Below are 25,511 nucleotides of genomic sequence, written 5' to 3' on the forward strand. Positions count from 1 at the left end.
AACCATGAAATTCAACAGCGGTGGAAATCATTGAGATTTTTTAAGTATTACAAGGCTTCCCAATGAAATCACAGTCCAAGGCAAGAGGAAGGAAGCAATGTGATGAATACAGTAAGATGAAGAAATTATTCATGCGTCCAACAGCACTGATGAAGGGCGGACGCCACGCCCAACGCTGCTGCAAAGGGTGTGAGAAAGTTCCAGAAGAAGAGGAGGACAGCTGTGTGCGTGAGAGGTGGGCCAGGCGAGGAAACCAGCCTACGGAGGCGACAAACGGAAGTGACAGGCACTGCCACTTGTCAGCACAGAAAGAACCTCACCAATTTAAAACCAACAGAACCCAACTCACCCCCTGCAGCAAATATACTTCCTACAGACTGCGAACTAACATAGCCATCTAAGCTCATTTAAACTTGTAAAATTTCTAAAACCTTGGTTTATGTTCAGCTTCCACAAATTTCTGCCTAAATGTAAATCATTTACTTCCTCCAGATATTTCTTTGCTACAGCTGAAGGGTTTTTCCCCCGTGATGAATTCTTGAACCACCTTTTTCTTTCTGGTGGTGGTGGGAGCGGAGGCAGGCAGCTCCAACTCAAGGCCATTCTGTATTATCTTTTATAATATTGGGGCATTTCTGAACCATTTGATGCTTATTAGTTTCTTGTTGTTTTCTGAGTCTCCACACTTTTGTCGGAAGCCTCTATTTAAAAATCCGTGTAATTGAAACAGAAGACAGCAGTTAATATCCCAAGGATAAACGCAGTTCTTCAATTTTTAAAAGGAGCCTGAAAACTGGAATGTTTTCCTGGCTTAATCTTTTGACCCAGATTTACAATTACATAAAAGTAATAATTTAAAAACTATTTTGAAACCTAGACCCCAAAATAGCCACATAAATCCATTTTGCTTGTACTGCTTTTTGTTCCAATTTTCATTAAAAACATGTTCATTGTGAAACCATGATCATTCTCTTAGCCAGGGAATATGGGAGGGCAGCAAAGGGTAGGAGCAACTTGGAAGAGATGGCATCATGGTTTACAGGAGGGACAAAGGAGCAGGGCTGTTTGAACCTCACTGTAAGACTGTTTTGAAGTTTAAAATTGTAACAGAAAATTAACTTCATTTGAAATACATGGATCCTTCTCCAAAAAGCTGGTAACACATTGTAAACGACACAATGATGTTAGGCATCACCGAATGAAAACACTCATGTTTTTCAGACTACCAACTCACGCATCCACTCAGCCAAGCCGTTTTCCTGCTGGTAACTTGAATGCCAGTTTTAAAACCGTGCCAAGTCCTCTTGGGTGTTCTGGTGATGAAAATGACTTTCTTTACGTTTTAGCCAAGACTTTTCCACCACAGCATCTTATGAGAAAGCCACAAGGCTGGGGCACCCCACAATGACCAGGCGGAGGGAAAAAACTATTTTAGAGAATTACTTTGATGTTTAAAATAATACATAATAGGGAGGGGAAGATGCATTAAAAATAATGTGCTAATTAATTTTTTGATATATTCTGATTCCACACACCAAGTTTACTGAATACTGAATTTTTGATTTTTTTTTTTTTTTTAAGCTGGATATGCTTGTTTAAAATACACTGTTTTGCATAGTGGTGGTTTAAAACGCAAACAAGTCAAACCAAAGAAAGAACAGCACGTAATAATGTAAGCTCAGGGGAACGTACCTGAAGTGGGTAAGAGGAGAAAGTCTGACGGCCCTAAAACACTTCCTAACCCCGAATCCTGGTCATTTGAGGCAGATACTCTAACACTCTCTCCCCTGAAAATATTTGAAAACCTTTCACCTCAATAGAAAAGACAAATTGATTCTGTGCCCCAGACTTTGTAGGACACAGGTTCACAGGACCTTCCCAGTTACAGGTGCAATTCTGGAAGGTTTTTTTTTTTTTTATGTGACAATATCATCATCTAAGAAGTAACAAAATCGTGATCCAGCTGAAAGGTGACACACTGACCTGATTGATGGAGTTGGCAGCACAGGAAGCCAGGCCAGTTCCGACAAAAGTCAGCAGGAAGCAGGGCCAGTCAAAAGGTGCTGGGGCCAAGGCAAATCCGGCTGAGGTGGTGCCGACCACAAGGGCTGCAACACAGAAACAGAGCAGAGCTCGTCACCACGCAGGGCCAGACGGTAACGGCCAAGCAAGCCCCCTCCATGTGAAACAATCCACTACAACAACATGACCTGTAGGCTGATCTTTCATTAAAAAAAAGGTTTTACAAAACATTTTTCTGATTATAAAAACTGTATGTGTTCACTGTAGAAAAATGCCAATTTTCCTTTAACTCCATTACACTCAAGAGTGAAAAATAAGATAGGTATTTCAGATCCAGTCATTCACTTATTCACTCAACAAACATTTACTGCACACCTAACCCACAATCAGTACCGTGCTGGACATGAGGCATTGTTCTGAACAGGTCAGGCTCTTTTTTGCCTCAAAGTCCTTGTATTTTTTGTTCCCTCTGCCTCTTCCCATAACTGGATCCTTCTCGTCCTTCAGATCTTGTCTTAAATATCACGTCTTAGGGAGAACTTCCCTGACCATCTCACGTGCGGAAGGCCCTCCCCAGGTACATCACCCTTCAATTTCCCTCCCGGTACTTGTCACACTCCAGCGCCTCCATGGAATATAAGCCCGTGGAGGCAGGAGCCCTAGCCATACCTACCTAGCAAGAGATGCGCAAAACTCAAGCAGCACCCTCCTTTGTGGAGGCTTGTCACTCTTTCCAGACATCACAACATCAACCGCTAAGCCTCACAACAGGCCGTGTTCTAGGATCAGTCATCTTGTTTTGCACAACTCAGCAGCCCTGAACATGGGTTCAGTGGCTCCTCACGTGTCGCCCCATGTGTGGCAACAAGCCAGGACTGGGAGAAGAGTCCTCAAAACCCAGGCTCCTTCCCAGCAGTACCCGAAGAACAAAGGGTCCATGGTGTCAATGCGGGAATTCAAAGGAAAAGAGACAGCAGGGTTCTCCCTCTCAAAGTGGAACTCAGTAAATTGCTTCTCTCCATAGAGTAAATCAGTTGAAATAATTCTTGATTCTATTTTGAGACCTTGAATCTTAGACCAAAAGTAGACTACTGGGCTTCCCTGGTGGCTCAGTGGTTAAGGATCCGCCTGCCAACGCAGGGGACACGGGTTCGAACCCTGGTCTGGGAAGATCCCACATGCCACGGAGCGGCTAAGCCCATGTGCCACAACTACTGAGCCTGTGCTCTAGAGCCCGTGAGCCACGACTACTGAGCTCGTGTGCCTAGAGCCCATGCTCCACAACAAGAGAAGCCACCGCAATGAGAAGCCCGCGCACTGCAAGGAAGAGCAGCCGCCGCTCGCCGCAACTAGAGAAAGCCTGCGTGCAGCAATGAAGACCCAACGCAGCCAAAAATAAATAAATAAATTTGTTTTAAAAAAAGTAGACTACTTATAAACATCTATGGTAGTTAAAAGAGTGTAGAAAATCCATGATAACTTTCTCAATATATAATTAGTAAAATCTAGAGTCACCAAAATAAAAAACAACTTTAGATGTCTCTAAATATCCAGGTCAATATTTTGTATTGTGATTTATAAATAAGTTTTAAAAATCAATTACCACCATAGTGGAAAAGATAGCAACACAGTCACTGAACTGACAAGCTAAAAATACTGTAAAAAGAAAATTCACTTTGTTTAAAATTGAAAAGGGTATGTAGACACACAAAAGCAGTGTTTTTCTTTTTATTTGCCCCCAGAGCATGACTGGGTAATGGACAATAAACACAGAAAGCACATCAAATTTTTGACTGATGGGTCAAGTGGTAAGTTGAGAAGAGACAGAAAGCAGTTTACAAAAGAATGACAGAGAGAAAAGGACAATGTTTTGTTTTGGTTTTTGGTTTTTGGGGTTTTTTTGCGGTACACGGGCCTCTCACTGTTGTGGCCTCTCCCGTTGCGGAGCACAGGTTCTGGACGCGCAGGCTCAGCGGCCATGGCTGACGGGCCCAGCCGCTCTGCGGCATGTGGGATCTTCCCGGACCGGGGCACGAACCCGTGTCCCCTTCATCGGCAGGCGGACTCTCAACCACTGCGCCACCAGGGAATCCCAGGACAATGTTTTAGTAAGACTTAGCAATGATTAAATTTACAAAATGGAAATACTGCCCCATTTAAAAATATACAAATTGTAAACAGTAATACACATTAAAAAATGTGTATTTTTTTTATAATAGAGGGGCCATTATTTTTTATAATACAGGGGCCAGTATTACTACAAAGGAAGAAATCTGAATTTTGTAACACATTTCTAAAAAAAGATCAAAAGCTAACAAAGAATGTATTTATACTTACTTCATCAATTAATTTAAAGAAAAAGAAAGGAAAAGAAAATTGATAAATTGTAAAACTAAGCAAAGCAATACTCTCACACAGCACTGCCACAATGGTAATTAAACTGTTCATTGATTTCCTGGGATTCATTATATGGAATCATTTTGCAGCACCAGGATCTCATTAACAGTGAATGTAATATATTCTTTCATTCACAGCACTTGAAATTATATTTTATTTGGTAATCTCATATTGTCCCTTCACAAATAAACATAAAATCAATGTTGCCAATGAAGTGTGACCCATCTAACAGAAGCCCAGAAGCGCTGTCCTGCAGGCCCAGGGGTGACTCTGGAGGTCCAAGGAAGAGGGATACCCCTACCCCGATGCACCCACTCCCACCTGCCCCTGGCTCGTGGGTGGAGGTCCAGCCCAGTCACAATCACCACCATGCAGAGACTCAGCAGCCACCTAGGGAGTTGCATGGTGACAAAGGCAGCCCTGACACCTAGCACAGCTGCAGCTCTACCCACAACTCTTTTTGGAACCATCAGGCTGGACCTAAGACTGGTCAGGGCCACGTCCTCCCAGATGCCGTTGCTGACAAGGAGTGACCAGATGCGGTCTCTGGTCTGCCTGCCTCCTCCAGGGAGAAGCTCTCTATAATTAAAAACAGGTTGTTAGATTTTCAAACCGTTGCAAGCAGGCACCCTGGCTGGCCCAGAAGGAAGCAAGCCTCCCCGTGTGAGCTACCTGAGGACCACATGACAAAGAAGCCCAGGCGGCCGCTAGGAGCAGAGTGGTCCGGGGACCTCAGACGCAGAGATGCAAAGGTATGAGTTCTGCCAGCGGCCCCCGAGCCCCAGAGGAGAAGCATGGCCCCGGCCCACAGTGATTTCAGCCCAGGGGGACCCTGAGTGGAGGATCCGGCCAGGCCACACTTGGACTTCCGACCTTTAGGAACTACAAAGTAAGAACCTCGTGCTGTTTTAACCTGCAAAGTTTGTGGTAACATGGTTTGCAGTAAGGGAAAACGTGTGATACTGTAACAAGGGTGGCACTTAAGGAAGACTAGACTTCAGGACACAGAGGACTGACCGGAGTGGAGGAAAGCTCGCTCAGGAACCATGCAAAGGCCACTGCAGGGAACCAGGTGGGCAGGGAGAGGACCTGGCAAGGGTGGCAATGGTGCAAACACAGGTGGCGTGAGGGATCTTAAGGCAGTGACATGGCCTTCAATATGGAATAAGCGGAATGGGTACAGCAGAGGAGCGAAACGCAATTTAGTGACTCCAAGAATAATAAAGCCCTAAAAGGTCAGAGGGAATTTAGGGTCAACTAGTCTCATCTCTGTCCTGATGGAGGAATGGACACTATCCCTGGATCTGGCAACAGGAAGCGGTTTCTCCCCAGGCAGCCCTGCACAGAAGGGCTCCAGCTGTGGGACGGGTCTCTTTCTCTCTCTCTCTCTCTCCCAGATCAAGTCAGGACGGCTCCCTCGAAACACCTCCCTCTGGATAGAACCCTTGTTTCTGGAGCAACACCGAGTTAACCTCTCTTAGTACAACCTTCAATCGTGCAAATGCCGCTACCCGCAGCCTCTGTCTCTCCAGGCGTACTGTCCACGGGACCCGCCACGCGGAGCCTCCATGCTCCTGTCCACACTGAGGGACACCTTTTAGAGAAACACTAGTTTCTAGTATAACAAAAGCACTCGGCACAGTGCCTGGCAAGTAATAAGGGCTTAATAAGCAGTGCTCTTGGTAATTATTAAAATGCACTTCAAGATGATGTATTTTTCCAGCCACTATGCTTAGACTTAATATTTCAAAGTGGTGTCTTAAGGAACTCTGAGAAACAGCAAAACACTTCACACAAGCTCCACGCGTCTCTGTCTTAGAACGTCCAGGGGAGTGCCCGGAGTGCAGTCCTTAAGAAATGTGGACTAACCATGATAGTGATAAAAACAAGACTTACGTTTGTGAAGCACTTTGCAATGCCAAAGTGCCTTTACATTTATTTAAGTCCCGGAAACACTGCACTTATGGGAAGAAAACATGAGAACTTTCACTTATATTTGACTTCTCAACCCTCTCTTTTAAAACACACACTTTGTATATCTTAAAATGAATATAATACACTGGTGTAAGAATACATGAATTTTACTTACAAGTAACTTTGCATTTTTGTTATATATGACATATTTATATACAATAGCATAAATATTTTATAAATATACACACGTGCACTTAAAACTCTTTTACTGATAAAGTACACGACTAACAAACTTTGCAGAAGCTTGCTCTAAAATGAAAAGCAAGGCAAGCATTGGTGGGTATTACGTCTGATTTTATACACGGAGATCCAGGCGTCAACCAGCGGCAGTGAACTCAATCTACCGTCTAACCCAGAGTCATACGCTTTAGGCATAATATTTGGCTCTCTGCTTTATGGGATGTACTGTAGCAAGTACTCCAAAGACTCATTTTCAGAAGAAAATTCCGCTAAAGGAAGGGAAGATATACACACGCACCACCCAGCTGATCACAAAACCACCACCAGGCCAGCAGGGCTCGCAGGACACCGCGTCCCTGCGCATAACCCACGACGCCCCTGCATCACGGGTCTCAAGGGGGATGGCCACAAGTCCCAGAGGAGGGAGTCCCGCGCTGCGGGGACGCCCCCTGCACGTCCTGGGTGCACGTGTAGCCAGGCTCCCCGGCTCCAGCTCGCAGTGTGCTTTCCAGGGCAGCCAGGAACCACTGAAGGGTTTCGCCTTTTCCAATAAGCAATAGGTTTTCTCGCAGCAGCAGCAGCTTTGTCAGGAACGGTTTTTTTTTTTTTTTTTGATAAAGGCTCAATACTCTGAGAACTGTTGGTCTCTGAGCATAAGCATAATGGAGGCGCTTTCTTTTCTGAGATCGTCATTTAGAAATAACTCTAACGATTATATTAACACACTGGTCCTCTACATCCTGCTTTATCTCTGTCTTTCAAGGCCTCGCTATTTTTCAGCCCTGGCCCCAAAAGAATTAAGTGAAAAACAAAACTCCAATAAGTCAATTTGGATAGTTATCAACTCTGATAAAAGATCTGCTCAAAAGATTGAAACCACTGGCTAAATGAGAGTTTGAGATCCTCTATAGATTTCAAATTATCCTTGTGATCTATTACATCTCATTATCCTTGATAGCAGATACTATGCAATATTATAACCCAAATCCTACAAGCCTGTGATGAATCTCTTGAAAGCTCTTTTATGTACAAAGCTGCCCAAGGACAGGCAGTTAATGAATTTGTACGTGGTTTTGTTCACCGGTGGCTCCAAGCAATGGAATGTTTTTGTTAGCAGATCTCAAAGTTCAAAATTATACAACTTAATTCAGAGGCAAGAATTAAGTTTTTTCTGATTTTCAGACGAGCATGTATTTTTACTTGGTAGCTGTACTTAATGATTTCTTCCTCTCTCTTCATTTCTGTTAACACCGTAAGCTTCAAATGGTTCAATGTCTAATTTAAGAGTTTTTAGCCTCCACAGCTTGGCGGTGTTCCGCGAACGTCCCGACGGTTATCTTACCCACACATGTACGGAGGAAGGTGGCGACTTCTACGCTTATTGTTATGTTCAGATGAAAAGTCAATTGATGAGAGACACGGTATTTTCTTCTCAGCCACATTAAAGCCTGTCAATCAGGGGGTAACTGATTACAAACCATAGCCACTTCTGGTTAAAAGATAAAGGCTTTTTAGTGGAGATTTTTAATAACACAGCTGCAAAACTAAGAACTTGCTGGGCCTTCTAGTTTTCCCCTTTCTTTTTTTCATACTCAGTGACCAGAGCTGGTCTTAAAAATCCTAAAACCAAATTAAAACCCCTAACTTCTAATTTACTGAGCAACACTGTTACCAAAATGAAACATTTAAGTACAGTCCCCAGGAAGCGCTGGGTTTGCACCCAAACAGCATTCAGAAAAGGAAGATGAAATTGCTATCTGGTCGGTGATACACATAAATAAAACACATAAATAAAAGCTGTTTATATCCAAGTTAATTATGCAACACCGAGTGAGGCCCTAAGAGTGTTCTTTCAATCACAGTTTTTCCTTGAACCATCAAAGATTTTCTACTTTGTCGTCCTATTTTTAGTTTTTCTTTTCAATAAAGAAATTTTTCTTTTCAATATACTTAATAACCAACACTTTACAACCTTTGTAACTAACTAAAAAACGTTTCCATAAAACCGACGCTTATCAAGCTTTTAAGAAGTAAAAACACTTCTTTTGAAAAATGAGTTTGGCAAGAAGAAACTGTTAGTTGAGCACTTTTCATTAAAATAACGAAGATTTTTCTCAGTTTCGTATCAATGACAACAGGTGAAGGTGACACTATACAAAGCAGACAGAGGAAATCTAGGGGCCCCAGGTCATCTAGTTCAAGTACAATACTTTTCAGTCACCACTAAACATTTCAACTATTATATCACAGTAAAATAATTATTTGTAATTAAAAGGCTAAGCAGTTCCAAATTCTACAAATGGTGGCAACAGAGTTCATTAGTTTTCTTTTTTTCCCATCGAGCTTCTGCTTTTTGAGCACCTATTATGGGCAGAACAGGAGCAAGGCCCTGGCAATGCAACAAGGCAGGAAGATGGATGTGGTCCCAGGCCTCCTGGTGCCCACAGGCTGGTGAAGATTCAGACAAGCCAGCAGGCATGACCACAGAGCGTGGGAGCATGTCAGAGGGTGCAGTTGCGGACGGACGCCGTGAGGGAGGTGAAGGGCTCCCGACCGAGTGCCCGCTCACTGAGCTCAGAGGTGTGACCGAAGGCTGAGGAGGAGCTGGCCTGCGATGGGGAATCGGGGAGACGTGACTGCGAGAGGCAGGGCGATGGCAAGGACAAGGCCGCAGGGTGACGGAGCGCCAGACAGACCTACCCTCCTCCCCTGCCCGTGTGAATACAGATAAAAAGCGGGCCCCTGCATATTTTTTTTAGCAAATCACTGATATGTTAGCACTCCCCTTTTCATTCTTAACTTCCCAATTCACTATCCACCCCCTTAAGATATAAAAAAATAATGGTATTGAGCAAAAACTATTTTTAGTACTTAGAGATAACACTGTAACATTCTTTTAAATTCACTTCTGTAAGTTTTTCATTCCTTAATCTTAATAAATGAGATGCTACCATGTTTTGCTTTGAACTGGAAACCAAGCCCTTGATAATACCCCCAAATGCTAATTAGGCACCTGGGCATTTCTGACCTGCAGGGTTGGGAAGCAATCGTCTGGTCCCCTCCAGAGATGCAGTAACCCGCCCTCCACAGAGGAGGGAGGCCTGCTTGCGTTTGCAGAGTCTAAGAGGACTCCCAGGTGCCACGGTGATGGAGCCGTCTGCTGATGGGGGGGGGGAGGGTCGGGGGAACAGGCAGAGGGGAGAAGAGGCAATGACAGGTGAGAATTCAGATAAATTCTGTTTGCAGGAAGTTGCTGAGTTCCCACTTGATGAGAACTAAAGCTCTATTTTTTTCTGAAATGGAAAGCAAGGTAGTTTGCTGAGAATGAAGATGAGGTGGTACAGAGGTGGTGAATGAGTTCTCCAGGTAAGAAGAGCTCCTCAAATATGTTCTGGGGACCATGCCTACCAGGGCCCTCTGTTAAAATACAGATTCCTAGGCCCCATCCCAGACCTTGAGGGAAGGGGTTTATGGAGACGAAGCCCAGAAATCTGCATTATAACAAGCGATTCGAGGAGTTTCAGAACCACTAAAGATAGTGAAGTCCCCTAGGATGATGGAATTTGGGGTGAGGAAGAAAACTTAGGATGCCAAAGCCTTCAGTGACTGTTAAATGCAACAAAGAAAGGAAAGAGGAAATTCCATGGGACCACCTGGCTCGTTCCCTTGTTTAGCTCAAGTTTCACTGTCAACCTAAAACCTACACTTTTCAAGGTAGTCTTGGGCTGGGTGGCCTTCCTCACTGTACAGTCCAGGGTTGACAACTCCCCAGCACGAACTAGGAGTCTCAAACGTGTATCTGATTATCAAGACGACAGGGAAAGACTGCCGACAGATGGCTACACGTCCACAACCACCACTGGGAAAGTGCATGTTGAGGTGGCAAAGCAGTCTTCATTTAAACACGTTACATGTGAAGTGCACGTGTGGTGTAGTCCCAGAGCAGACCTAGGGGTGCTGTTCTATTTTCTTTGGAAAATTGGGGGTGAAGAGGTGGGCAGCCCTGCATCCTCTTCCTGGGAGGGGATACACTGCATAATGAGACAGCCCGGGGGGTGCTGTGAGAATACAGAGAAGCTGGATACCGACAGAGTTGACAAGGCTGGACTTCAGATGCTTTGGCTTTTTAAATGATAGAGGTAAGAATTTTTTACAACCTCCCTTTCAGCTGTAAAGCCATGCTGTACAGTCCTGGCCAATGAGATATAAGGAGACATTCCTATCAAAAGCTTCCCTTCCCAAGTAAAAAGGCAGCACGGCTTGAGGGATCTTAGTTCCCTAACCAGGAATCGAACCCACATCCTCGGCAGTGAAAGTGTAGGATCCTAACCACTGGACCACCAGGGAAATCCCTAAAAAGGCCAAGTCTCATAAGGAGGCTTCTGCTTTTCTACACCATCCCCTTTCTTCATTCTTTCTGCCTGGAACATAACATGATGATGGGGGAGTGGCAGCTGTCTTGTGGTCTTGAGGACAAAAGCCACAAGCTAATGACAACAGAGCAAAAAACAGCAGCCAGCTATGTAGACAACATCCTTGAGCACTGGCTCTGGGCTCCTAATTTCAGATTCAAGAGAGTAATAAACCTCTCTTGAGGTTTATTACAAAAGAGTAATAAACCCTTTATTTGCTTAAGTCACTGTTCTTCAAGTTTTCAGTTACATGGAGCTGAGCCCATTCTCAACTCATAGCTTTTCCTCCTTCTCTTCTTTAAAGTCGTCAATGTTTTTTTGAGAATGATTATCATCCACGTGAAATTTATCTCTACATGCTTCGAGCATCTACCACACCTCTTACACTTACAATCAATCCAAATAACATCAAACTGAATTTAAAACAATTATATCAATAGAAAACAGAATAGCCGAGATAAATGCATTTTTCTTCTAACTTAGAACACTGGCTGAGGCATCTACGTGGCCCACTCCTACCAGAAACCAAATGAAATGATGGAATAAAAATGAAAATTGGAGAAAAACCTACATCAGCAATAAATTAAGTAAAGAGAGGATACTAAAACCCTCAAGAAATGTTTGTTAAATACAGTGCAGATGAGTTGAAATTGAAGACAGTTGCTGAGAGCTGACTTATTACTTTCACTATTTGAATAGTAGAAAATTAGACTACCTTAATACCAAGTGGGAAGAAAATGGATAAATATGGGAAATAAAGGCTATCTGACGGGACCCTGTCTTCCTGGCTGGTGTGGAGGGTGAGGGGCCAGAAGCAGAGGCCAGGGTGGACCACGGCGACACAGACCCACTTCATGCAACAGCAGGACTGTCTGGAGGCAGCTGCATCACAGCTGGAGGGAGAGAAGAGCAGTCACACCAGATAGAAAGCAAGGCCTGGCCCAGACGTACTTCTCACAGAGCCGAGGCAGAGATGAATCTGAGGACCTTAACCCAAAGAGCAAGCCCCCCACCAACACTGCTCCTGCACAGCGGGTATGCCCAGCAGGCGGGGGCACTGGGGCAAAAGCTGGGCACAGACACACTGTGTGCTGAGCATGGAAGCGGACGGCACGAGAAACCAGACTTGGGAAGAAGTAGGATGCTGGCTCTGTGGTTTCAAAAACACGTTGGAAAAACCTTTTCAGAGAAAAAGTTCCCTTGCTGGTTGCCTCTGTGTCTCCTTTGGGCCACAGGAATGTTTTACCAGTAATGGAAACTGAGAGCCTCTATCCTCAAGCTTAAAACGCAAGAGAAGTCCAACAACACCATGTCAAACTGGGTGGTAGGTTATCATGTGCTTTTGTGTCTTCAGACAACACTACTTATTAAAAGAGAAGGTCATCAAAAACAGGGTGAGCACAGGGACACAAAAAGATATGCACAGAATCAGAATTTTTTAAAAAGTACAGAAAGCATTTACATTATGATCTGACTTTTGTTTAAAAAGCAAAAATATCTGAATGGCATGTACAGAAAAACATTCTAGAATACACCAAAATCATCAAAATGGTTATTACTTTGAGAGGGTAGACTTATAAGGAGATTCCATTCGTCTTACTTTTCTTATCTATATTTTCTATTTGTGCTAAAAGTCAACACTTACTGATAAAAATACTGCTTTAACATTTAACAAGTATATAAACATTAAGGTATTTATTTCAAAATATACATTAAAATTTAAAAAATTAAAATTCCACTCAACTAATATTTTGATGAAGATGAGAGAATCCTTTACGCAGTATCTGCGAGCTGGTGAGTACAGCGCGCTGGCTTCTAAAACCTACAAGCAGTCTACCATAAAATTGTATCCTCTATTCTTGGTTTCTTTTTTTTCTCCTTTTAATAAAAAGCAGCATTCTAGGTTCTGGGGGGAAAAAATCTATACACTGACAGACTGTAGTTTATATCAGTTCCATGGACAGCCTAATCTATTGGGTCCAATAAACGATCTATTTTAGTATTCTGGTCTCAGAAAATGTGTTGTAGCTTTTCAGCACAGACATTACTCAGGAAAAAAATTCTGCTTTTTATTGACACATATTAAGTATAAACTCAGCTGAGTACCAAAGCTTCTTATGATCCTAATCCAAATAAAATTTCTTCACCCCAGTGTGGTCCTTGCAACAAACTCCAAAAACATACTGTAAATAGCTCAGCTGGCAAGAGAAACTCAAGGGAGACATATTATTACTTCTTTATAAACTCAGTCTTACTTCCTTTCACAGAAAAAAAATATCTTTAAATGGCATTATCTCCTGCAAACTTTGGCCCAGATCCTGGCATAAATGCCAAAGCATCATCCCACTGCCACCCTCCTATCCTACAAAGGAAATGCAAAGATGTCACTGTGTGGCTCTTCACTTAAGTCTACAGTTAGTTATCCTCGGCGTAGTTCAGCTATAAACAGAAGGAGGCAAAGAAAGGAAGACTAGTTCTCTAAAAGTGATCACTGACTCCCAGGTATTTCTGTCTCGGCTATCATTAGCTATAAACGAATTGCCCAAGATATTAAGAGTCCAAAAGAAATCAATTTATAGATACAAGGGATTTTCTTTAAAAAAAAAAAAAATCCTGCTGACTCCAAGACATGTGTGAATTCAAGTAATAAAATAAACAGGGAGGTAAGAGGTCAAATAAGAGGGTCGGGGTCACCCAAAGGGTGCTGCCTCTTTAAATGGAATAAGCAGAAGGAAATGACTTTAATTCAATTAGCTCGTCCAGAAGCCTGGGGCATGGAATATATAAAATGCTCCGAGGAGAAATTTATTGCCCAGGGCTTTTCCATCTGTGGCTGCAGGGGAGGCTGCTGCTCTCTGCCCCCTCCGAGATGTGTACCTCGCCTGTGCACATCTCTCCTGTGTGGTCCCGAGCCCCCAGCTGGCTGCTCCCGTGCCAGTGGTGGCAAGGGCTGCTCTGGCTCACGGGAAGTAAGGGGCCAGCTCTCCCACATCCTCCAGGCCACTGGGGCTGGGCCTGGCCCTCTGCCTGTGCAACCCTTCCTTCACTTTCTCGAAGGGTGGTCCAGGACCGCCGGCATCACATCATCTGAATGCGTGCCGACATGCAGAGCTTTGGGTCCGGTCCCAGGCCTCTGGGAGTTGATCTCAGAGGACAGCAGAAGCCCCGTCTGAACACACGTGCCACGTATGCTCCTTCGCAAACTGACACCTGGGGACTGGTAAGTCGACAAGCAACATAAATAGAGCACAACATGTACCGTTAAAGAAGGGATTTAGTCATGGCTTTAGATTTCAGACACCATGTTTTAAATATCAAACCCTGCACCTGGAATGCCTATTCAGATATGCAGCACTGTAAGGTACAGAAAGGAACCAGTACAACACCTGGTATGAAGGGAAGGAAAATGTGCCCCCAGCCCCCCCCAACGATCCTAAACCAGTTATCATCCTTTCCTATCTGTCCCTAAAGAAATAAGCATTATGAAACAAACTTTAAGACGTTATTTTAAATTAATAATTTTAAGTACCTCGTTTGAGACTCTAACAAGAAACATTGATAATTAGTTCCTGACTTTGCAGTCTGTCAACGCTGACTTCCTAACTGCCAAATAAAATAACTTCATAGCCAGGCATCTTAGGAGACCTCTACCATTTAAGTGTTGATCACTTCCTTTATGGACTGGCTTTCTTTTGGCTTCCGTGACAAAGCCACTTCCTCTTTCCCTTCCTCTGACCATTTATTTCCTTGCAGACTCCATTATACACTCTGCACAATCCTTAAAAGGGGACATGCCCCAAAGTCCTGTCCTTGGCCTTCTGCTCTGGTCACTCTACACTTGACCTCTGGCAACCCTGCTCACCACCACGGCTTCACAGTCAACCCTACACTGAAGACTGCTTGCTCTTCTGGCCCAGTGGTCTAGCTGAGCTCCTGTCCTTCACAGCCAGTGCCCACTGGACCTCTCCACCTGGATATGCCAGCAGCAACTCGAATTCTGTGTGTCCAAAACTGTTCTCCCCCCAAACCTGGTTCTCCCTTCATTGTTTACATTCTTAAGTCTCAACACAACCATTCATCCAGTCTTCCACAGCAGAAGGCCCCAAGTTGTCCTAGAGCAGGGGCAGCAAACTCAAGTGCCTGCAGGGGCACCCAGGTGACAAAGTTATTTTATTTATTTAAGAAACAAGTGTATAGGTCTTAACATGGTCTCTTCTACACAATTTGCAGATGTCACCCCATTTAAAACTCAGTATTGACCTAGGAAGTAGGTATCATTATTATCCCTACTTTACAGATGGGTAAACTGAGGCACAGAGATGCATGGAACTTGCTCAAGGTCACTCAACCAGTGAGAGAGAGGATTTGAGGGCAGGGACTCCAGCCCAGAGGTCACTACTCTACGTTCTCTCTCAGAACTGGGCTGCGTGGAGGATAGCAAGGAGCACAGTGCCCAGGACCGGGGAAGGCTTGCTTCCCCTAACAGCAGTTAAGACTCCTTGCAAGTCTGTGTCCTAACCCTTCTATCTTATGGCCCCCAGCACTCCACCACGTCTACCTGAGGTTCTGTTCATTCCACTTCCTTAATATTTCTCTTTCTCTCTCTCCCCCCTTTTCTCCTTAACTCAGCCCCAAGTCATTTCTCAGTTGACCACCACTGATTTGTTTCCCATCATGCTTGCCTCTCACTAGTCCATGCTCTATAGCTGGGGTCAGCAAACTTTTTCTCTAAAGGGCCAGACAGGAAATATTCCAGGCTTTCCAGGACATAAGTTTTCTGTGGCAATGACTCAATTCTGCTGAGGTAGCATGACACCAGCACAGAACCAATGGCTATGGCTGTGTTCCAATAAAACTTTATTTACAAAATCAGACAAGCTTTGCTCAACAGTGTAGTCACCAGCTTTCTTCGCAGAGAAACAATCTACATTCCCGCACATGTGGGACGATCCCAGAGGCCCTACAAGAAGCAAAGCACAGCAGTGAGCTGGGAGTCCCAGGGCCCGTGTGTTCACTGCCCATCAAGCCCAGCAGTGCAGTCCTTCTTGTTTCCAGAACTGAAACGGAACACATTATCTTACTGCATCGTCACAGGGTAGTAGGTGTGAACACACAAAAGACAAGGAAATAAGCAGGATAAATATTCTGTGTTAACTGCAAATAAAAGAGAGACCATTTTTAGTACAATATGTTTAGGGTAATACTATTTACTATTCTGCGTAAACAGAATTCCAAAAATTTGATTTCAAATCCCAATTAAGTTGAAGAGAGGAAAAATACTAAGAGGGGACCCGTAGTTTCAAAATCATTCCTTTTGGGGCAATAACAAAATTAGCATTTTGTTTAACCAAAAAACAAACAAACAAACAAACAAAAAAACCACTCTCAAGTAAGAATCTGACTAGACTGGAAAAACAAAGTACCTGTGAGTTTGATTTTGGACAGCCGAGCCAAAATTCCTGGCAAGTCATCCACACGCAGCTTCATCTCTTTCCACTGCTTTTCTTCTTTTGTCTCTGTTCCCACAGCTATAGAGCCTTCAATTACTGGGGTGGGTTCGAGTTCTATCGATTCTTTTTCATTTGGCTTTCTGGACAGAGACAGGCTTGGGGGTGAAAGAGGTCTCATCTCGTATATTTCGGCTTTGGCCTCATCCAAAGATGCTTTTTCAAGGAAAGGAGATGCCACTGGTTCCGGCTTTGGTTTCATTTGCTGGTTGAAGCTTCTGTTCAGTTGTGTGACATACTGAATAAAAAAGGTACACGTTACTAGGAAACCAAGGACCAAAATGCTCTTAAACGCTTATTCAGTAGCACCTTCCATCAGTCCAACTTGTAAAATACCTAAAAGATTTTCCTATACCTTCAAAAATACTCACTGAAGTAACTTGTGTTAGAGTGTTACATGGGACTCACTCTACTAAGAAATATGGAGAATACAATTAACTGGTTTTTCAAATTCTACGGCTTAGAAAATCCTAGGAATTTAAGTTCCTTGAAAGAAAGATAAATTTATTTCATATGCATCTCCCCCAGAATTTCCCTCCATGTAGTACCAGAAACTGGAGGTTTCATATTCCAAATACAATGAAAAAGTTTTCTATAATCAAGAGCCAAGGCAACCTGTTGACTTTCCATGTTCCCAGGTGAACAGTGCATGCAGACATACTCAGTGGGGGACACAACCCAGGGCTCAGTGACCTTAGGGCAGTGGGTGTGGGGAAAGAATTGGATTTTAGAGTCAGATAATCTCTATTACTTACTAGCAAAAGGAGTAACTATGACTAATATCCTTGAGGCACTTTACAGTTTTATATAACATATATCTTTAGAGTTTATCGAATACGTATCTCATCCAATGTTCTCAGAAGTTGTTAAAAAAGATGGATCATTATTAGTATCTCTCGCTTTAATTTTCAGATGAGGAAACCAAGGCTCGGAAATAAACTGACAGAGAAAAGAATCAACAACTAGTTACTTATAGATGCTCCTGGGACTTGGAGCAACCTATCCTGATAACTAGTTAAGCAATTTTTCATTACATCACAAAGACTTGAAATTACATATACTCATCTTAGAAAGGAGTTACAAACTCATGAATGAATTCAGAGTTCTGTTTACATAAAAAAGGCATTAAACATATTTGAGTTTCTCTTGTAAACATCCATTATCCTCGATCCCCAACTTTAAAAGTCTGAACATTTCTGGAAATTAAAATCTCTCATCAAAACAATGTGCTTCATTAAGATTTTAAAAGTTAAAGTGGGCATTTTAAGTTAAAAAAAAAGGTGAGAGAAATGTCAAATAGGACTTCAGAGTATGAATTTGCTATTCTTTCCTGCTTGCACTGAAATCATGAGTTTTTAGCTGTCGTTTCTTCATCCTATGATTCTTTGCCATTTGAGAAAGTGGCAAATGTAAGTTACCACACTGCCGATACCACGAAGTCGACCTGGACAAAAACCTACTGAGCTATATTACCAACGCCCACTGTAAAATGCCCGGCAAATCACAAACTCAATTTGTTTGAATCTGCTCAGAAGGGCATGTGTTTAAAAGACTTTTGAATACACTGCTGATGTTAGAAAACAGGAAGGTCACACGGTTAAAGCAATTATTTCTGTATTACTGATGTATTCACAGAACTTTAAAGAATTTAAAAAGATGCATCATAACAGTTCAGCTTTTCCTAATTGTGGCCTAGTCAAAACATGCCAGCAGTTTTCAATCTTTTCCCAAACTTAATCAATAAGTTCAAGATCATACTTTAAAACTCAGACACCAGAATTATTCTGGTTTCAGTTAAGTATAAACTGAACAAGGGATTAAAGTTGTGGATAAACTTCAGACCACATGAAATAAAAGTCCTTTTCAAAGAGCACTTCTTAAAACTCTTCGTACAGTCCCCTCATACAGGGAAAGTAAAGGCAGGGAGCACAAAGTAAGGATGGTCTTCTCAACGTACCATGTGCCTGAGGAAGTTAAAGTGCTGAAATGTAACCCACTGTTGATTGACGTTCCTGAGAAGATGCAGGAACCTACGAGGTGACTCCTGCAAGGCTCTCCTTTCTAGATACCAGACACGTCCTCCTACCCAGCCTGCAATAGAGAGGAAGGGGGAAAAAATGTTAAAATCGTCAATACTTCTCACCAAGTGATGACTGGACCTACCCAGAAGCAGAGCCCACACCACGGTAAGCAACACATGAGTGATGGGTCAGAACTTTGAAATGACCTGATCCAGACCTGTGAATGAACGGTATTGATCAGCTCTGCTCACCGTTTAAGTGAGTGTAATTCTCCAGCAGGGCTAGGGAACTTTTTCATCTCAGGATCATTAGGCTTTTATTATATCAAATGCTGAAATGACCAAACCATAGATCTTTTTAAGAATAAAATATAAGGCTTCCCTGGTGGCGCAGTGGTTAAGAATCCACCTGCCAATGCAGGGGACACGGGTTCGATCCCTGGTTCGGGAAGATCCCACATGCCGCGGAGCAACTAAGCCCATGTGCCACAACTACTGAGCCAGCGCTCCAGGGCCTGCGAGCCACAACTCCTGAGCTCACGAGCCACAACTCCTGAAGCCCAGGCGCCTAAAGCCTGTGCTCTGCAACAAGAGAAGCCACCGCAATGAGAAGCCCGCACACCGCAACGAAGAGTAGCCCCCGCTCGCCACAACTGGAGAAAGCCCACGCACAGCAACAAAGACCCAATGCAGCCAAAAATAAATAAATTAAATAAATAAATTTTAAAAATTTTTTAATTTTTAAAAAAGGATAAAATATAAAACAATCAGTTCAGTCACTTTTTAAAAAGTATAAAATAAGAAGCAGAATTTTTCTCAATAAATAACAGTAAACTGGAAGATATGTTTCAGATTAATATTTTGGCCATGTCAGGTAAGCCAAGGAAAAGGGAGAGGAAATAGCTCTCAATAAAGTATGAGTCTATGAACCTAGTTAGGAAGAAGCTATTTTTGTTGTATCTGAATTTGGCTTTTAATCATTTCTCTCTAAACCTTCTCTCAAACATCAACAAATCCAATGCTTCCATGTAAGGCCTCATCCTGGGCAAGCCTTCAACAGGACCACAGCACAGACCGCCCCCCCCAACCTTTCTTTTAAGTCTCTCCTTCCATGGCTTCCATGACCCTAAGGACCCCTGGTTCTCTACCACCCGCAACTTATCAGTTCTCGGGTTCCTGCAGTGGCTCCTCTTGCTGTGTCAGCCACGTGAAGGCAGCTGTGTCATTGCTGTTCTGAGCACTACGTACTGTCCCTGAACAAACGTAATTCCAGGGTAATTGTTCATCTTCAACACATTTCTAGAGTCACTACGCCTCTTTCCATCTGCTGAGTATCTCCACGTGGATGGGTTCTAGTACGTCTCTGAGAATGTTACTCTCACCCTTATCTTTACTCTGTTCCCTACTGCTGATAGAACCATCGCCTACTTGAGATTCCAGGACCACCCTGAACTCCTCCTTCATCACCTAATAATCATCAACTCCAGTCAACTCGGAAACACTGGTCAAATCTGTCCACTACTTTCCCTGCCGCTGAGAGATACAGACCCTTGCCATCCCACGCCTGGACTACGGTACAGGCGTGGGATTCAAGCCACTCGCCCTGGCTTCAGTTAACTCTCTTTCCTCTCCAACCCAAGTCCCATAGAGCCAACGGTTTTCTTCTGAAGCCCGGAATACACATCACCTGCCCAAACCTGTACCTATGACTCGCTGTCTCATGCTCTGCACTGCACGCGCCACCATTCCAGCTCGTGCATCTTCGCTGACGCTGCTTCCTTGCTGGCACGGTCCTGCCTTCCACCCGTTGCCTGTAAAATGTCAAAGTCTCCTTCAACTACCCTATCACTTCACACTGTTTTTGTGTGGCACTTCTTTCTTTCTTTTTTAAGATTTTTTGTGATTTGGACCACCTTTAAAGTCGTTATTGAATTTTTTACAATATTGCCTCGTTTTATGTGTTGGCTCTTTGGCCGAGAGGCATGTGGGATCTTAGCTCCCCGACCAGGGATGCAACCTGCACCCCCTGCATTGGAAGGTGGAGTCCCAACCACTGGACCACCAGGGAAGTCCCTTGTGGTACTTAATGCAAATATTTCCATTTGTTTCTGCATCATGTTTTTCAGTTCCTCAGGGGTAGGGACTCTCCTTTCCTCCCCTCTGTTACAACAGCTAGCAGAGTGCCCTCCATATAAGAATGAGATGATGTCTGATGACTGGGTCACCCACATCGCTCACCTGGACTGTGGGAAGGAGAGCTATCACCACCCCTCAGTAAACATGGCAATTATCTTAGACTGGAGATAAGTCCCTTCTTCACTGGAATCATATTCTCAACCCTCAGGTAAGTATGAAATGCTTATTTTCCACATACATGAATATGTGTTATCTGTATATAGGTACAGGAAGGAACAGTAGTGTTGAAATCAGGCCACTGATTGAAATTTCCTTTGAATTCAGTCCTCTGATAGCAAGGGTCTGTTACCTATTTATTGGATGCTGCGTGTATTTCCTTTTTTGCCTTGACATTGTTCTTTGGGATAATACAATTTCAGTATTAAAAGATTATGTCGAGAAGACATCAAGTTTTATTGTTCTGGGCCTTAATTTCAAAAGGAGTTTTGAGTTCCATTGGTCCAATGAGAAACGCACGTTCCTGTGAGGAAAAGAACCACTTTGGAAAATATCTCTCAAGATTATGTGGGTTAAAACCGAGATTTTACGGGGTGGGCGGGGGGGAAACAGCTAGGAAACTGTACTTTTAAATGATGAAAAAAACACTTCATTTAGTCAAAACACGTCATATCTCTATGAATCAGTGCCCAGAAATTTAAAGACATTTTGGTCCCATGTAAACAAATGTAGGTTTGAAGATACACATGGCTTATAATAGATGCATTAAAAATCTGGAAACAGGGCTTCCCTGGTGGCGCAGTGGTTGAGAGTCCGCCTGCCGATGCAGGGGACACAGGTTCGTGCCCCGGTCTGGGAGGATCCCACGTACCACAGAGCGGCTGGGCCCGTGGGTCATGGCCGTCGAGCCTGCGCGTCCGGAGCCTGTGCTCCGCAACGGGAGAGGCCACGACAGTGAGAGGCCTGCGTACCGCAAAAAAAAAAAAATCTGGAAACATATGATCTTATCCACTATTCATCATCAACACTGAGTCATGATCGTAGGGCTTTTAAAACGAAGTGCACACGACTTCCCTGGTGGTGCAGTGGCTAAGAATCCGCCTGCCAATGCAGGGCACACGGGTTCGAGCCCGGGTCCGGGAAGATCCCACATGCCATGGAGCAACTAAGCCCGTGCGCCACAACTACTGAGCCTGCGCTCTAGAGCCTGCAAGCCACAACTACTGACCCCGTGTGCCACAGCTACTGAAGCCCACACGCCTTAGAGCCTGTGCTCCGCAACAAGAGAAGCCACCGCAATGAGAAGCCCGCACACTGCAACGAAGAGTAGCCCCCGCTCACTACAACTAGAGAAAGCCCACGCGCAGCAACAAAGACCCAATGCAGCCAAAAATAAATAAGCAAATAAGTAAATAAATAAATAAATTTATTTTTAAAAAAATGAAGTGCACAGATAAGAAGCTGAAAGGTCCTGAAAAGTTTTTAATGGCTATAAAATTCTTTGAAGCTTTAGAAGAATAGTCAGGCATGACCCCTAGATACCTGATACAGTCCCTATTTACCCTTCTGCCACCTTCCCCCCATGCTGCTTCCATATCAAGCTCTTCCAGTGGATCTTCCAAGTGGATCATAGCAGGTTGCACACACCACTTACTAGCAGATCTTTTGGCGATTATGTTCACAGCTTCAGGAAGCTAAGCTGTCTGTTAATTTCCCCCATACCTGCATCAAAAAGACGGGTCCAGCAACAAACCATGTGGACCATATGCAGTCCACTTACTGAACTGGGGAATTCTAAGTAGTCAGGCGGACTTGTCCTATAGGAAGCTGAAAATACAGAACTGAAAGGCAGAAAAGCAGCCAATCTTGAGGAACGCACACTGGAAAAACCTCCCTACAGAGGTGGTAATTCAAGCACTAAGAAAGGATGAGCTCTCTGAGAATGAGTGTCTAGGGTCAGGATCAAACATGCAGAGTCGGGGATGGGAGAAGGCAACAAAGAAATTCAAAAAGAACTACAGACCCTTTAGATAAAATGTATCATTATGGAAAATCCCAGTCATACGCAATAGCAGAATACAATGAGCCCCCATCACTGATCCCCCAGCTTCAACAACTACCAAACCTCTGCCAATCTTGTTTCATCTATACACACTCCCACTTCTCACCCTCCTGCCCTCCTTTTGAACCAGAAGAGACCTTGGAGATCATCTAGTTGAACTGCCTTATTTAATAGGCCCAAAGGGAGTCCATCTCCAACATGGGCCACCAGCAACACATTCGTGACCCATAAGTTATCATCCTAAACTACGGGGGGGGGAGGGGGGCAAAACAGTTCCCAACCTCCAGTTTAATAACTCCATCAGGAGAAATTTCATTCATTCACATGTAATTATTCAGCACCAACAGTGTACCCCCGGTACTGTGTCGGGCACTGGGGACACAGAGGTGAACCAGAGAGATACCGTCCCTGCCTGCACAAGGTTCAATCTTCTAGTTAGGAGAAACACGTAATAAACCGGTTATAAATAAATAACTACAGACTGTGCTAACCATCATGAAAGAAACAGGGTGATGCAAGAAGAGAGGAGCGGGGGGCTCTCCTTAGATAGGGTGGTCAGGCCTCTCTGAACACGTAACATTTGAGCTGAAACCGAGCCAAGGAGCAGGAAAGTGCATCCCACTTTCAACATATAGCTGTGACAGGTCCTTGGCGTGGAGGGATTATATCAGGGACCACGCTAATGGAGAAAGACAAAAGTCTGGGGGTCAGGGGGTGGTTATGGCCCGCTGTCCGTGGTGGTCATCATCTTTATCATCGCCATCATGACGCTTTATCCTGGAACAAGGCTTCCGGGTTGGGGGGTGGGGGAGAAAAGCACTTGCCCGGTCCTTCAAGCGGGACGTACGAGTAACTTACAAATGGCTAGGACCTAAGACTCTAATAAGCCAAGAGGCTCGTGGAGCCCCCAGGGTCTACTCCGTCCTCTCTCTCGCAGCCTCCAGTCTCTGAAAACTGAAAGAAGCACCAGACATCGCGCCCAGGGGGAGGAGGAGATGGAGACGGTGCGGACCACCGGGGCCCCAGTGCAAGACTAGACCCTAGCTCCGTGGCCTCTTCACGTCAGGCTACTCCAAAAGTCACTTCCCGCACTGGTGCCCCGCCGACCTCGCCAAGGGCTCCCAAGGTTGCAGGTAGGCGGAACCACGGCGTCACACGTGGCAAAAAGAAGAAAATTCCCCCAAAGTGGTGCCCGAGAACGGGCGCAGTACCTGTCATGACGCGCGAAGAGAGAGTATGCGGGGATGCGGCCATCACGCACGAGTCCGGCGGCCCCCCGGGGTCCCCGCGTCCTCTCTCCTCACCGGTTGCTGGGCGCCGCCATCTTCTTTTCCCCGCCCCCCGTGAGAGGAGCGGGAGCTTCCGGGTCGTCACTTCCGGTGGGCGGGACGCGGAAGTGGAGGGCTGTGGCCTGAGGGGCGTTGACCGGCCGCCCGGCTGGAGCGCGCTGGGCCTAGGACACGGGACCTGAGGTACCTTCGCGGGGCGCGAGGAGCGCGGGGCGGCGGAGGCTTCCGAGGAAAGGCCGCGCGCGACGGCGGACCTGCGCCTCCCGCCCCGAGGCCAGCATCCCTGGCCGGACCCGAGGGGCCTGGCCCTTGGGCAGGGCCGGCCGCGGGCTGCTTGCGGGCCGCTTGCAGATACTTCCGGGATACTTTTGGGCCGCCGAGGCGCCGGGAGGAAATGGTTCTGGGAACGGTGCCCCCAGCTTCCAGCCCCATCGGTTACAGCTTTACCATATTCGTTGTCAGATGCGGGGAGCGACGCACGCGGGCTCCTGGCCCCTGAGCCACGCCGAGGAGTCGTCAGGAGCATTTCGGGACGAGGAAGGTGCGTGCAGAGTTTAAGGTTCCAGGCTCCGGAGTGACCTCTGTATTCCTGGCTCCACCTTCTGGCCTCCTGACGTGTCGAGCAAATGACCTAAGTCCCCCGAACCTCGGTTATGTCGCTGTGCGACGGGGATCATAATAGCGTATGTCCCATAGGATGGTTGAGAGAATTAAATGATGTCTCGGCAGTGGGGACCCAGCCAGACTCCTGTCACGGCCAAGAACTGGTAAGTTCTCATTCGTGTCTGATGAGGAGGGCAGGTTTCAGCGCTCCCCGTTTCTTCCGGTTTTGGTGTTGGAGTTCCGCAACTAACAGTGCACTGAAGGAAAAAGATTCGGCATTTGAAAGAGAAGCAATAGGTAACTGGGTTCTAGGAGGGTAATTTCTCTGTCTTCAGTGATAAGGTGATAGGTGGTCACGTGGGTCATCTCGGCTAGCATTGCCGGGCACGGGGGTACCGAGAAGAATGAGACCCCCTGACTGTGTGAGAGCTGACACGGTACCGGTGGGGCGAGAGGGGTTGTCAGTTAGCAAGGTCAGTGTGATGGGGGTGATGTAGAAAGTGCTTCAGAAACCCAGGTGAGGTAGCAGTTCTGTGTGGTTGGTCAGGGAAGGCTTTGGAGATTGAAACTTGGTACTCAGTTGGAGGAACAGTGGATTTTTCCTGCGAACAGGGAGGGGAAAGGATATTCCCTGAAGAGGTAAACAGCATTAAATACTATGTTAAAAGTTTTCAAAACGCCTTGTAATTTTCCATGTGCTCTTTAGAAACGTTTGGTGTTGACATCCACAGGAAAAGGTAACCTCTTTTGAATAACAAGTTAAGGCTCAAAGAGTTTTATTTGCCCAAAGTCACCTAGCTGCTGAGTTCCAGACCAAGACCAGAACCTCTGATACCTGTTACCACGTGATTTCCACCTTGCCTTATGGCCTTATTCACCCAAGCATCTTGAAGAGTCACAGCCTCTGTGATT

At 44.9% G+C, this 25,511-nt stretch overlaps 1 protein-coding gene and 1 long non-coding RNA gene across 2 annotated transcripts in view; one reads left to right on the forward strand and one right to left on the reverse strand.

Moving 5' to 3' along the window:
- The window catches only part of LOC114888822 (protoheme IX farnesyltransferase, mitochondrial), a 110,679-nt gene extending 86,157 nt beyond the window's left edge, over positions 1-24,522 (reverse strand). Inside the window, exons 1-4 of the mRNA XM_029211380.1 lie at positions 23,919-24,522; positions 18,450-18,583; positions 16,409-16,730; positions 1,984-2,108 (exon numbers count right to left, since the gene is read on the reverse strand). Coding sequence (XP_029067213.1) covers positions 1,984-2,108; positions 16,409-16,730; positions 18,450-18,583; positions 23,919-24,522 — 1,185 coding nt within the window. The remainder of the gene's footprint in view (positions 1-1,983; positions 2,109-16,408; positions 16,731-18,449; positions 18,584-23,918) is intronic.
- LOC114888823 overlaps positions 24,090-25,511 on the forward strand; it is a 28,658-nt gene continuing 27,236 nt past the window's right edge. The window contains exons 1-2 of the long non-coding RNA XR_003791892.1: positions 24,090-24,179; positions 24,459-24,763. This is a non-coding gene — a long non-coding RNA (uncharacterized LOC114888823). The remainder of the gene's footprint in view (positions 24,180-24,458; positions 24,764-25,511) is intronic.

Source organism: Monodon monoceros, unplaced genomic scaffold (genome assembly GCF_005190385.1).
Source record: "Monodon monoceros isolate NGI ecotype Baffin Bay Population unplaced genomic scaffold, NGI_Narwhal_1 Super_Scaffold_9, whole genome shotgun sequence".
In the NCBI taxonomy this organism is placed as follows: domain Eukaryota; kingdom Metazoa; phylum Chordata; class Mammalia; order Artiodactyla; family Monodontidae; genus Monodon; species Monodon monoceros.